The 14,586-nt window shown below is 52.8% G+C and overlaps 1 protein-coding gene across 1 annotated transcript in view; it reads left to right on the forward strand.

The window, feature by feature from the left end:
• The first annotated feature begins 579 nt into the window (after window positions 1-579).
• Window positions 580-14,586, forward strand: part of CDHR2 (cadherin related family member 2) — a 31,560-nt gene continuing 17,553 nt past the window's right edge. The window contains exons 1-9 of the mRNA XM_070415085.1: window positions 580-674; window positions 6,330-6,396; window positions 6,673-6,747; window positions 9,616-9,755; window positions 9,898-9,951; window positions 11,629-11,718; window positions 13,489-13,578; window positions 14,181-14,306; window positions 14,386-14,532. Of these exons, the coding sequence (XP_070271186.1) occupies window positions 6,345-6,396; window positions 6,673-6,747; window positions 9,616-9,755; window positions 9,898-9,951; window positions 11,629-11,718; window positions 13,489-13,578; window positions 14,181-14,306; window positions 14,386-14,532 (774 nt within the window). The 5' untranslated portion in view covers window positions 580-674; window positions 6,330-6,344. The remainder of the gene's footprint in view (window positions 675-6,329; window positions 6,397-6,672; window positions 6,748-9,615; window positions 9,756-9,897; window positions 9,952-11,628; window positions 11,719-13,488; window positions 13,579-14,180; window positions 14,307-14,385; window positions 14,533-14,586) is intronic.

A 14,586-nucleotide genomic window follows, 5' to 3' on the forward strand; every position in this document is an offset into this window, starting at 1 on the left:
TTTTTGCATTGAGTTGACAGAGTAATTTGAGTTAACGAGCTCCTTAACGAGCTCCTTAACGAGCTCGGTCTCTGAATGAATTAAACTCGCAAGTCAAGGCCCCACTGTACTATTATTTCCTCCAAGTTACAGATATGAATGTCTGATATCATGCTACAGGGAGAGGTAGATGCAGGCCCCCAGGGATGGTCATAACCTCTGAGGGCCTCAGCAACAATACCCAAGCTCAGGGCTGGCCTCATCCCTCTGTGAAACCTCCTGTTTGATTATTACACTATTTTACTAGTTGCCTCTCCTGACCTCTCCTTCTCTGACCTTCTCCACAGGTCTGTCCCTGAGGCCTCTTTGTCGGGAGCGGACCAAGTTCACGATGTTGCCCTGGATGTCTTACTCCTGCCTGCCCCAGGGCTGGGCCTGGCTCCCAGGTGCTCTGGGCCCCGGCTCTGCCAGGCCCTCTCTCCTGTGGCCTGGATCTCATCCACGGAGCCCTGGGGCCTATCCTCCCAGGAGTCTTCCCCATCCTGGAGGTGTGGTCTCTGGCAGGGTTAATGATTGCTCAGGGGAGGCGGAGATGGTGCCAAAGTCTGTGAGCCGCACACTGAAAGCCCCAGAAAGTGCCCACCTGCGCCTGCCGGTGTCTGTCCGCCGCTTCCGCAGCCTCTTCTGGGGCACAGGTAGGGACCACGTAGCTTCGCTGAAGCAGGGCATGGGGTCTCCTGCCTGGTGTAGGGACCCAGTAGGGTCTTCGGGACCAAGGCGAGCTTTGGGGGTACCACCACAGCTGGGTGGGAGCTCTGGGTGCAAGGAGAGAGCATGGGCGCTGGGTTGGGCAACTCTGGAGTGAGTCCCAGCCTGGCCACCGGGCCTCAGTTTCCTCTGCAGTGTGGGGCTAACAATGCCTCTCCCCAGGGCTCCGAGGTCTCCCGTCCGTCCTTCCCTAACAAGGCCTTGGGTCATTTGGACCCACTGAGGATTTTTACAGGATGGGAGGGAGGCAGGTCCCCCCGGAACATGAGTTAAACTGCCTGGGCTCCTTACACAGGAAGCTCCAGGGGGCGAGGTCATGGTGGCTGAGCCTGGGGCCCCGGAGCTTGAGGAGAAAGAGCTGGGCTCTGATGGTCTTTTTGGGCTCAAATCCTAGCTCCGTCCTGACTGTGGGTGGGCTCTGGAACTCTTCTGGGCCTCAGTTTCCTCATCTGTAGAATGGGGATGGTGATCATGTGGGAGGAAGGTGGAGAGCCCTGAAGCAGAATTGGGCCTGTGGTCAGTGACTGGCTCCAGTGCCTCCTCCACCAGCAGGAGGAAGTGTCTGGCTAGGACTACGGGCTGGCTGGGCCCCAGCTCTGCCTCCTTCCCAGGCCCTGACACAAGTCTTCGCCCTGGTGTCCCAGGTGGAGACTCCGCTAAGAGCCGGGCCAGGCCTGGGCCTCTGCCCCGAGGCAGGGTCTGTTGGGTTGGTCCCCCGGCACAAAGCAGGGGCTCAAGGCACATTGGGAGCTGACAGATGGAAACAGGTGTGACCAATGTGTGGACTCTGTGGTTCTTATCCTCACGTCACTTCTCAGCAGGGAAATAGGCCCAGGGAGATAGGGTAAGGGCTCGCCTGGGGTGGCGCAGTAATCAGAACCCAGGACCCTTTGACTCCATATCTGTCTGCCAGTGAAGCAGCCTGGGGGGTGGGCACTGGAGGGGGCCCCTGGTCTAGCCCTGTGCCCTTACTCTGGGCATCACTCTCTGAGCTTTGCTGGGCCTCAGTTTCCACACTTGGGCCTTGGAATGGCCTTTCCCGGAGCTAGGGACCAACTGTGGGAAGGAAGTACATGAGGAAGTGGAAGTAAAGTGTGTTGTGAGCGAGAGGTGTCAGTGGCAGTGAAGGCTGGGCCTGCTGCTGCAGACCTGCGAGTGAGGAGGGCCGCCTCCCTCTCTGGCCTTTCTGAAGGCCCTGGGAAGGCCTGTGGTCCCCTTTCCCTGTGCCTCCACATTCTAGGAAGTCTTGGAGCCATGGCTGCTGAGAGCTGTTCTGATGCCTCCTACCAGAGGCTGAGGAGCAGAAGTGGGTGTGTCCGGCCACGCCAGGGTCTGCATGTCTCATGGGGTGGGATCCAGGAGCCGCCCTAATTCACCTCGGTGTCCTTTCTGGTTCTTCTCCAAGCACTTTTTGAGAGTAGGGAAAGGGGGTGGGGAGGAAGCTGTAATTTCTAGAATGTAGATAGTCCCATTTTCCAGAAGGTAAACTGAGAGGCAGAGGAGGAAACAAGAGCTGCTGGGTGTGGCTATGTAGTGACTGGGGGCTGGAGTAAGGCCATGTCTCGCGCCCGTGCCTGGCGCTGCCCAGCACAGCGAGGCCTGGGAATTCACTGGCCTGGGCACTGTCAAGGGCAACTCCATTGTCAACGTAAGAAACGTCCAAACCTGTAGAGAATTTTCATGAGTTTATTTGAGCTAAACTGACTACAATTGCCAGGAAGCAAAATCTCAATTGATTGAGAAAATGCTTCAGAAAATGGCAGTTTTACCACCTACTTTATACATCAGAATAGAAGGGGAGGGTGTAAGGGGGTTACATGAAATCCTCTGTGATGGATTAGGGAGGTGGGGGAAAGCAATGCGGGAAACCGCTGAGATTGGATGAAGAGTAAAATGGAGAGACATATACTTATTTTACATCAGACCTGTGAGTGAGGAGGGCTGCAGTGAGGTGGGCACAGGATGGTTAGCAGTGAACATGTACGCACATAGAGATGGCATGAGATGGTTAGCAGTGAACATGTACGCACATAGAGATGGCATGAGATGGTTAGCAGTGAACAGCTATGCACATAGAGATGGCATGAGATGGTTAGCAGTGAACAGTTACGCACATAGAGACGGCATGAGATGGTTAGCAGTGAACAGTTACGCACATAGAGACGGCATGAGATGGTTAGCAGTGAACAGTTACGCACATAGAGATGGCATGAGATGGTTAACAGTGAACATGTACGCACATAGAGATGGCATGAGATGGTTAGCAGTGAACATGTACGCACATAGAGACGGCATGAGATGGTTAGCAGTGAACAGTTACGCACATAGAGATGGCATGAGATGGTTAGCAGTGAACAGTTACGCACATAGAGACGGCATGAGATGGTTAACAGTGAACATGTACGCACATAGAGACGGCATGAGATGGTTAGCAGTGAACAGTTACGCACATAGAGACGGCATGAGATGGTCTGCAGAAGAGCAAGATGAGGGTTGTGTGGTCTTGTGCTCTGGTGGGTGACTGTGCCCTGAGGGGTCTGAGAAAGGGGAGTTCTCTGACATTCCAAAGGTTATATTATTATAGTTGCAAAAAGACAATAGACAGACTCAGTTAAGGTAAAGATTGACCTTTGTCAAGGAAGATAACCACCTAGGACATGACTACCCTCCATGACTCGCTTTAGGAGATTTTAATTTCAGACCGTCCTACGTGGTTACTTTAGGTCTCTGAGTGAATAAGGCCAGGCCTCTCCTGAGCTTGTCAGGTTTACTATGTGGCCCCTTTTTCGTCCACATCATTCACTTCTTGTCCATTTGCACCTGGTCTGTCCACTGCTCCTGCTGGTGTACCAGGGTCTTAGGGGCCAGAGGAGAGTCACCAATGCCTGAACCTGGCACCAGGCCTGCCCTGCCCTTAGAGGATAGAAAGACTCTGCAGGTACCACAAGGCAGGGACGGTGTCCCGGGCAGAGGGACACATATGCCGATGTCTGGAGGAAGGACAACATGCCTCGGGTGTGGACCGAGACAGGAGCATTCGGTGCCACCGGCCAGATGGCTTGTGTGGGAAGAGAGACCCTGGGCCTGTGAGGACCCAGCCTGCCAGGACGAAAGGCAGGAATCGGTCTGCAGCGGGTGGGAGCCATGGTGGAGGTTTGAGCCTGGGGGCGGTTGTGCCCAGTGGGGAGGGGACACTCACTGGTGGGGCAGGTTCATTCTGTGCCTTCCCAGCTCACACAGACTCTGCAGTTTTCTCAGATGACTAAATCCAGAGGATGATGCTCTGAATCGTAGAACTTTGGCCTCATTATGATCAAATGAGCGTGTGTTTGTAAGTCTCTCTGAGAATGGGGAAGTTGTATGAAACCCAGGGCCGACTGGGAGTCAGAGGCTGGCGTCCCAGCCTGGGCCCCAGCTGGCTTGGGGGCTTTGCTGACGGAGGCTGCTCTCCCTGACCTCATCTCGAGGGTCTCCGCAGGCCTGGGGGGAGGTCTGGTCGATGAGGAAGAGAAAACCAGAAGCTTCGAAAGAGCAGCTCAGACTCCTGCTTTGGGTTCTGATCCCATTACTGACTGGGCCATGTCCCTTCCCCTCCGGGGTCACGATATGCTGAGGACTAAATGGGATGGGACAAAGTGCCACCCGCAGCTGTGGCCAGGCCAGCTCCCTGCCCCTCGGGCTGGGTCCCAGGGCAGGAGTCTCCTGTCTTCCCGACAGCGCTGCGGTGAACTTTGTCATGGTGAGGAGCACACCTGCATACCTGCGGCTGCACTTTGTGACTAATGGTCCTGTGGCTGCTGACTCACCTCTCAGTGAGGGGGCCAAAGAGGACAAAAGGGGGGGGGGGTTAGGTCCGAGACCACACCACAAGGGGATGCCAGGACAGGCTGCATGCAGCCAGGGTTCAAGTGCCCTGGATCTTGCTCGCACGGTGGACGCCAGCACCCACCACCATCACCAATGCCCAACTCCATCGCTTCTCCACTGTCAGCCCACCAGCACCATCCTCTCCACCCCACGGCCAACACCACCAGCTCCATCTGCCTCTCTACCCTTGTCATCACACACATTCCGAGGTGTCCTCTTACCTCGTCACCCCCACCAGCACCACTTCCATCCCCACCCCAAACTGAACTGTTGTCCGTGTCCCCAGCCCTGCCTCCGGGAGAGCTCGAGGTCAGCCTCAGTCACTATACGTGACCCCGACTCCCTTACGCCAGCAGCGACCACAGCATGGTCTCTGTCTCACTGAGGACTGTGGCTCAGCATACGTGATTCTGAGGACTGAGGACTTATTGATTCCTCCTGAGAAGCTGGGTCCAGCATTTTCCAACCAGGCTGAGTGTAGCCTACTGACTAGCACGTGGGCTGTCTGCAGCTATCATCTCTGGGGACCTTGGCAAGCCAGCAGTTTTTTGAAAAAAAAAAAAAAAACAAAACAAAACATATATATATATATATATATATATATATATATATATTTATATATTTATTGATTTCAGAGAGGAAAGGAGAGAGAGAGAGAAATATCAGTGATGAGAGAGAATCATTGATCGGCAGTCTCTTGCAAGCGCCCCAACTGAGGATCAAGCCTGAAACCCGGGCATGTGCCCTGACCTAGAATTGAACCCTGACTTCCTGGTTCATAGGTAGACACTCAACCACTGAGCCACGCAGGGTGGGCCAGTCAGCAGTTTTTGCAGCCACTCCCCAGGGGCACTGGTTAGAGTCCCACTGCAGAAATGCAGTCCTTGGCGTCACCCACGCACAGCCCACCCTGTTCCTGAGCTCTGGAGTCAGTCTCAGAGCACCAGCGTGGTGATAGGCACAGAAGAGAGACCAGAGCAGTTTCCATGGGGACTGTACTGGCTGTCGTGGTGAGAAAGCGAAGATGACCCTGCAGGATGCAGAAGGAAGGGATTTGCATTTGCTGAGCACCTACTGTGTGTCAGGCACTGAGCAGGACGTGCTGTCCTTTAGTGGGCATGTAGCTGTGTCCCCCTCACTCCATTCTCCCTCCCCCATTACCTGTTAGAGTCATCCTTCCCATCTTACAGATGAAGAAACAGGACAGAGAAGGGCAGGCAATGACCAGCAGGCTCGAGCACTTCAAACAGGGAGAATGGTGCCGTGGTTGAGGGAATGAATTCTGTGTCCAAAGGACCTGTGTTCAGAGCATGGTCTTGTCATTGATTTTCTGTGGGGCCTCAGGCAAGCCCCTGTTCTCTCAGCCTTGGTTTCTTAGCAGCCACCTCATAGTTGTAGGAATAGTGAGATTATGCTTTTAATGTGCTTAGATCAGTGCCTGCTACACAGTGGGCTCTGAACTCTGAGGTCAGGTTCAAGGTCAGTCCCAGGCTGGGGCTCTGGACCAGGCTCAGCTACCCTGCTCACCCTTTTGGTTCTCTCTGACTCCCCCTTACCCTGGAACGCCTGGGAAGTGGGCGGAGAGTGATGTGACCTGGGGGAGAAGCGCTGAATGGTGATGCTGGGTGCACCTGGGTCAGAGCACGTTGATGGGGGTCTGCTTAAGGAGGAAGGCCTGGGTACAGGTGCCCCTTCCATGATGCCTCTTCCTCCAGCTCCCTCCAGACGTGATGGCGTGGCCATGGCTGTCCTGCCTGCTGCTTCCTGCCCTTGTCGTGTCTGGTAGGTGCCTCCCCTCCCCTCCCAGAACAGCACTAACCTGGAGACCCTCGGCAGAGCCCTCTAGCAAGGAGCGGGTCCCTCAGCAGTACACACCCAGCTTCTATGACCAGCCCTCTGGTCGGCTGCCCTGGGGAAGTCTGGGGAGGACTCCAGACTCAGGCGGGTGAGCTGGATGGAAGATTGGCCAGTGGGAATGGCGTGGGCTCCCACAGGGCCAGATAGGGGTTCAGGCTTCGCAGGGGTGCTTAGATATTCCCGTGCTCTGTGTCCCTACAGCGACAGCCAATGTGGCTCCTAAGTTCCTGCCCAACATGAGCCTGCCAGTGACCCTGCCAGAGGACCTGCCTGTGGGTGAGTAACCGCCTCCTGTGTCCAGCCTGGGCCAAGTCTTTACCCCCAAGAGGATCCCAGGGGCTCCCATGGAGGGGTGCTCCTCATCCTGCAGCGCCAGTTCCTGCCACAGGCAAAGGTGATCTGAAGAGAGTTTGTTCCAGAAGTTTGTTTTGGCCACTTCAGCACTTGGGTCAAGAGCCCTCACATAGCATCAAATAACCCAGACTCACACAATGGTCCTGTTTTCCACCTCTTTCCATCCTCCTGGTTCCCGTAGTGGCCAATCTCCCTCCTTCTCCCTGGCCAACGCCAGTCTTTACTGGAGGTTTGGGGAGAAGGGAGGAGATGACAGCACTCGGCAGGAAGCCAGTGCTCACTGTCATCAAGGGAATGTCCACTCTGGTCAGGTTCCCTGACCCCTGCCTGCCTCCTCCCCTCCCCAGGCCCAGATGCCTGTATACTCTCCCTCTGCAGCCTCTGGGGAAGCTAGTTACTTTATTGTTCAGAGCAACACACTTCCCTCCTTTTCAGCCAGACTAAATGAGGGTCTTTTGCTCTTTTTTTTCTTTAAATAAATATTTTTATTGATTTCAGAGAGGAAGGGAGAGGGAGAGAGAGATAGAAACATCAACAATAAGAGAGAACCATTGACTGGCTGCCTTCTGCATGCCCCACACTGGGGATGGAGCCTGCAACCCAGGCATGTGCCCTGACTAGGAATTGAACCGTGACCTCCTGGTTCATAGGTCAATGCTCACCACTGAGCTACACTGGCTGGGTGTTTTTTTGCTCTTTTATAACCACATGGCTGCTCTAAACCAAAGAGCAATTTCCTCCTTCCTGAGATGAAGCTCTCTTGCAGTGTGGAAGCATTTCCAATCAGATTTTTAAAAAATCTGTTATTTAGGCTTTTTATTTTGAAGTACAGCCTTTCCCTCAAAAGTAGTGTTCCTATGAAACCTTTCCTTAGCCAAAATGGCAAGAAGCAATTCTCATTAGTTTATATGGAAATGTTTTTGAGCATTCCCAGGCCAAAAATTCAATGTGTGTACAATATTTTTATTTCATCATCATGATCAAAACTCTTAATTACGTCCAGTTTAATACTAAGCATAACACCCTTACGAACTCTCTTAGGCTCTCTGACACCTTAGGACCCATCTTGCTAATAACGCACAAAATAAACCGAGACAGAGCACAGGTGCTCAGGGGCCTGATGCAGGGGGCAGTCGGCGGGGCCTCTCGCTGTGGCGAGCGCTGCCTCTGTAAAGGCTGCGGTAAAACACAGGCTGAACGCTATTTCCGCTTTTCACCCTTTCCAACCAAAGTGGAAACCCGCCTCGGATTTCTCTCGTAAAACCGAAGTGGCGGAAGGCAAACTTTGGAAACGTGAGGGTTACCTGTATAATGTATATTCAGAAAAGCACACTGGATTCACTGGTAACCACTCCGGAATCAGGACTCAGGACGCTGCAACACCCCAGCCCCCTCTCCTGCCCCTTCCAGTCTCTCGCTGTCCTTCCTCCCTACTAAGACCTGTGTTTCTCACGTGAGCACCATGCAACAGTTTAGTGTTGTCAGACAGACTTTTTAAAAAATCTAGAATTATGGTGTTTTAAATATCAACTTGAGTTTAGTGACAAACATAGAATTCTTTTTTTTAAATTAAATCTTTATTGTTCAGATTATTACAGTTCCTCTTTTCCCCCCCCTAGCTCCCCTCCACCCGGTTCATGGCGCTGGGCCCCATGCCTGAATGCGACTGTTGTGGCATTTTTGCCTTTGTGGGTCCTTTTCTCCAGAAAAATATATTAAAATTACATTTTATGAATGTATTGGCATAAAGACAAATACCATGCAGACTGGGCCCGTGGGTGGGGGCTCTAGGGAAAGACATTTTGAGAAAAAGCAGGAAGCCCTTGCTAACGAACAGCTGTCTAACAATGGCAGAGGGGAGGCTGAGGAGAGCGGGGTTTCCGGGGGTAGGGGTGGGTTGAACGAAGGTTGGATGTGATAGAGGAGGTGAGGCTGAGGCAGCCGCTGTGGGTTTGGTGAATCTGTAAAATGTTTCTTTCAGGCTGGAGAGAAGATGACCTTGAGATTTTTAAGCCCCTCAATATTCCCAGCCCCGTTCAGCCAGGGGGTGCTCTCTGGGGGTGCAGCCCCTCACTTGAGCAGAGTGTTCCGGCAGATTCTGGGCAAGCTCTCAGGGTGAAGGGAAAACTTAGAAGGGGCCCAGGCACCTCCAGAGGGTCCTCAGTAGCCCCCACCCCAGGGTGCATCCAGCTGCTGCAGCTCGATACCTTACCTCCAACCGTCTTTGGTCTTCTCTCAAGGAATCCCAGGAGGGCAGGTCCTAGGGCCGGGCCAGGGGAAGGAGATGCCTGGGTATCAGCCCACTCTGCTGAGTCCAGTGCAGTTGTGGTCATTCCCCCACAGGAGAACAGGATGTTGTGATCAAAAGGCCTCTGAGCCCGGCTGGTGTGGTTCAGTGGGTTGGGCATCATCCCATGCACAAGGAAGTCGCCTGGTTTGATTCCCCGGTCAGGGCACATGCCGAGATTTCGGGCTTAGTAGGGGGTGTGCAGGAGGCAGCTGGTTCATGTTACTCTTTCATCGATGTTTCTATCGCTCTCTCCCTCTCCCTTCCTCTCTCTGAAATCAATACAAACATATTTAAAAAAAGACCTCTGACTGGGTGCTGAGTAACAGCCACCAAACCTGGTGCCCCTGTCCACAGGGGCCGGAGCCTGGAGGGCTGGGGAGGGCCCATGTTTCTGGGCACAGAGAAGTCAGACCCCACAGCCCAGCCTCTTGGGCAGCTTGGCCAGGCCAGTCGTGAAAGAGATGGCTGTGTACCCTGGACATTCCCTGCCCCGTCGCCAGGTGCTGAGGCCTTCTGGATGGCAGCCAAGGACGGTGACGGGGACCCTCTGACCTATGGGATTAGAGGCAGCTACGCCTACTTCTTCACTGTCACCCCAGACACTGGGGAAGTGAAGCTGGCCAGCCCTCTGGACTACGAGGTAAAGGGCAGTGGTCTGGAAGGCGTGAGGGGGCAGGGAGACCAGGAGGGCCTGGGAGTCGGGGCCCGGGGATGGGTGCCCTGGCTGCGCTCTCTCCTCAAGTCGGGGCTTACCTTGGTCCCCTTCTCTCCTCCCGCTGCAGACACTCTTCTGGTTGGCAGTTAACATCTCCGTGAGCGATGGTCACAACAACCCAGTGAGTCGGCATGGGGTGTGGAGGGGCGGGAGGTCCAGGGGTCAGAGGTCAGGGGCTGGGGCACACTCCTGACTGTGCCCCCTGCCTCAAATAAGCAGAGAGAGCCCCAGTTAACAAAAAAGAAGCGAATGTTTATTTTTATCAAAATTATACTTGTCCACTTTTTGTTATACAATTTTACAAAGATCTTAAGATATATTATTCATTTATTTTAATTCTATAAAACATTGCTTATATTACAAATAGAACTAATTATATTACTAATTAATGTGCACAGTAATAAAAAAAAATGCCAAATATCTCCCTACCCAACACCTCTGAGATGATCACTTTCGATTTATTTGGCTAAATGTGGTGGTATCCATGCTCATATTTCTAAGTATCATAGTGTCTTGTGTCTGTGAAAGTTGAGGGTTTTGTTTTTAAAACATATTTCCCATTTAAAAAAAACAATTTCAATGAATTGGGTATTTGTGAACGCATTCGCTTTGTAAACATTTCAAAAACTGCAGATAGAGGTCAAGTCCCCTCAGGCAACTCTCCCAGCCCACCCCCACCTGAAGTGGCCACCGCCACTGTGTTCTTTCATATCCCCCCTGAGTGTTCACGTACACATGTTCATCCACAGAAGAAAGGTCGTGGTTTTTAAAAAATATTTTTTTATTGATTTCAGAGAGGCAGGGAGAGGGACAGATAGAAACACCAATGATGAGAGAGAATCATTGATTGGCTGCCTCCTGCACAGCCCCCAGTGGGGATCGAACCCACAACCTGGGCATGTGCCCTGACCTGGAATCGAACTGTGACCTCTGGGTTCATAGGTCGACACTCAACCACTGAGCCACTGCAGCTGGGCAGAAGGTTGTAGTTTCTTGTGCATTTTCTGAAACCCATGTGGGATCCTACCGTGCATATTGTCTTGAACTGCCCTGTCCACTCAGCTATCAGCTTTGGAGTTCATTCCAAAGGACTCTGTGCTGGAGTCCTTGTCTCTTTACTGTCTCTATTCCAGCCTGGGGACCACACATGGTGCTTTAGCTGGTCTGTTCTGTAGACATTAGGTTGCCCACAGCTTTACATGATGTCAAGCAAAGCTAAAATGAACATTCTTGTAATAGGACAGGCACATTTTAGATGTTTAAAAAGTGACCTAGCCGAAACCGGTTTGGCTCAGTGGATAGAGTGTCGGCCTGCGGACTGAAAGGTCCCAGGTTCGATTCCAGTCAAGGGCATGTACCTGGCTTGCGGGCACATCCCCAGTGGGAGATGTGCAGGAGGCAGCTGATCGATGTTTCTCTCTCATCGATCTTTCTAACTCTCTATCTCTCTCCTTTCCTCTCTGTAAAAAATCAATAAAATATATATATTTAAAAAATATACATATATATTTTAAAAAGTGACCTAATGATGTCTGCAGTCTATATTCAAATGGCTCCATAAACGTGGAGAAAGAAACCAAACAGCGGGCAAGCCCGGATGAAGGGTACGGGGAGTTCTTTGTACTATACTTGCAATTTTTCTGGCATTTGAAATTGTATCAAATAAAAGGTTACCCCCAACATTGCCTAATTGTCTGCCTGAGAAACTATGTCAACTCGCTCTCTTGCCCAGATGCTCCTCACTGTGCTTTCTCAGGAGCCCGCATTTTCCAGGCTCACCTGGGCTTTCTCCCCACAGGTGCTGAAGGAATTTCAGGTGATCGTGGAGGACAGAAATGACAACGCACCTGTTTTCCAGAACACCGATTTCTCCACAGACATCAGCGAGGTAACATCTGTCTTAATGGTGTGTGTGTGTGGGGGGGGGGGGGGGAGGTGCAGGTCAGGTATCCTAGAAGCTCTTCTCAGTGTGGGAAGGACCAGAGACAGCTAACGGATCCAGGATTGGGAAAAGCACTTGCTAGAAGGGGTGGTTGTAGGAACCAAATCCAGGGATGCAACCCCATGAACAATAGGTACAGCAACATTTGGCAATCCATCAGACTGGATTGGAACTCTTTCAATTATAAAAAGAAATAAAGGAGTTGATTTTTTTGTGTATCTGAAACATGTAGAGGTATACCTAGATTCAGGCATGCCTGGATCCAGGTTATTCAAACCATGCCATCAAGAAGAGATTTCTCTCCACCTCTCAGCTCTGCTGCTCTCTTGCCTCCATCTTGGGGCAGGGGTGCAGTTCTCCCTTGTGGTGATAAAAGTGTCCCCAGTCACTCCAGGCTCGCGTCCCACCAGCTTTGCTACTTCAACACAGACTGTCTCTTTCTTGGTGATCCCAACCAAAACCCCAGGGCTGCCTCTCATTGGCCCATTTTGGGTCATGCGGTGATGAAATGCTGTGATTGGCTAGATCTGCATCATAGGCTTTCCCCTCTAGTAAGGGGAGGCAGCCTCACTTGAACTGTATAGGTGGGGAGAGATTCCCCAGGTGTCCCTGAGCAGCAAACAACGCCATTACCACATGGCTTTGAAGATCCATGAGGTTAGGTCTCCATGCAACACCAAACATGAGGCTGGTGAGGTCCAGACAGGCTCTGATGGAGCACCTGCTAGTCCCAGGCACCGTCCTAGGTGCTGAGGATATCTGGTGAACAAGACAGCCTGGTTGCCCACCCTTAGTAGCTCACATTCTAGTCAAGAGCACAGACACTAATCAAGGAAACATTAAATAAGCATGATTTCAGATGGTGTGAATCTTCATGGAGCTCATAAAACAGGACAAAACCAGAGAGGATGACTGGGGGCGGGGTGGTGTTTTAGGTTAAGCAGTCACAAAGGCTTCTCTGAATAAGTGACATCTGAGCAGAGACCTAGAAGGCAAGAGGAAGCTGGCTATAGAATGCTCCAGAAAAAAAGATGTTCCAGGCAGGGGAACAGTAGATGCAAGGGCTCTGAGGTGGGGGTGAGCATGGAATGTTCTAGGTATAGCCAGGAAGCCAGTGTGGATGGAGGTTGGAGAGTGAAGGGGAGGTGAGGTCAGAGAGGTGGGCAGTGGCCCGACTGTGGAGGGCTGTGGAGGCAGCATGGACCTTATATTCTGAGTGGAATGGGGAACCGATGTAGTCTGATTTTCAAGAACCTGGCCACCATGTGGAAATAGTGAGGGTGTGGACAAGAATTGCAGGGCCAGGTTCCAGGCAGCAAAGGCCTCTGAGAAGAACCTTCCGGCTCTGCAGGGTGCTGCCTGTGACATACTACAGCTGTGGGCTACAGAGAGCCCACAGGGATGTCTGTCAGGGGAGTGACACATCCTGGGTTCTGGAGTCATCACTGCAAATCAGAGGCCAGCTCAAGTGGTGGGAAGGCTGCGTGGGGACAGGCGTCGAGGGGGACTTGTTCCTGCTCCTCTAGCTGCCTCCAGAGGCCCATGAGTTGGGAAGGAAAAGGGAACATTTGTGGAACGTTGGGTTTCAGGCCCTGGAAGGTGTGTCATCATCTCAGTGGGACAGTTGGGGACACTGAAGGTCAGGGCAGGGGTGTGACGCACTCAGGCGTGAAGGGGGTGGATTGGAGCTCATAGGTGATGAGTCTCTTGTTACAGACCCTGCCAGTTGGCTCTCTGGTGTTCTCAGTGCTGGCCACGGACAAAGACACGGGGCCTGCGGGTGTTGTGCAATACTTCATAAAGGAGGTGAGTGTGGGCCCCACCACCCCTCATGACCACTAGGGGCAGCATCTCCCACACAGCCAGCAGGGACCTTGAGGGCTGGGTAAGGATGGTGGCTGTGCAGTGGTCCAGCTCCTGTCCTCAAGCCTCTGGTGGCCCCTCTGAACCTCACTTGGCCCAAAAGCATAAGTAGGGTACCTGCTGTAGACAGACCCTTCTTCCCACCCTCTTGCCCTGGACACTGAGTCCGTGTCACACCATCTGGTAGAAGAAATCAAGGCTCAGAGAGATACAGGTTCTTGTCCAAGATCACACAGACATAGGAGTGTGACCCGGTTCTCATGAGGACAGACTTGCTAGCTGTAGCTCCTGTCTGTGAGCGCCCACTACCTGCCTGGCACATACCTTAGCTTGCTTGACCCTCCTTTCAACCCACAGAGGCATATATCTGAGCCCACTTGCCAGAGGAAACCGAGGCTCAGAAACTGAGCTTCAGAGAGGTTTCGTGACCTGGTGAGGGTTGCAGGGCTGGTCAATGGCAGATGTGGGATTCCACTGCAGTCTCTCAGAGCAGGTGTCAGGGGCAGGGCCATTGGGGAGTGTGGCCTGACTGTGCTCTGCCTCAGGTCATCCCGAGCACTGAGGACAGCAAGTACCTCTTCAGAATCCTGTCTAACGGCTCCATCATTCTCAATGGCAGCCTCAGCTACAACAACAAGAGTGCCTTCTACCAGCTGAAGCTGATGGCCTGTGTGAGTGGGGGTGCAGGCACAGCTGGGGCCGGGGCACTGGGACTGCTGGCCCCGCTCATGGAGGCCCGTCTCCCCGCAGGACTCAGGCGGCATATACCACAACAAATTCATCATCCAGTGTTCCTCACCTGTCTTCCTGTCCATCTCTGTGATTGACCAGCCGGACCTTGACCCCCAGTTTGTCAGGGAGTTCTACTCGGCCTCCGTGGCTGAGGACGCACCCCAGGTGTGCTGGGGACCTGGGGTGGGGTCTAGGTGGAGATGAGCGATGGAGAAAGGG

The sequence above is a fragment of the Myotis yumanensis genome, unplaced genomic scaffold (assembly GCF_028538775.1).
Source record: "Myotis yumanensis isolate MYYU_CA2020_CCGP unplaced genomic scaffold, mMyoYum1.0.hap1 SCAF_5, whole genome shotgun sequence".
NCBI classification, from domain to species: domain Eukaryota; kingdom Metazoa; phylum Chordata; class Mammalia; order Chiroptera; family Vespertilionidae; genus Myotis; species Myotis yumanensis.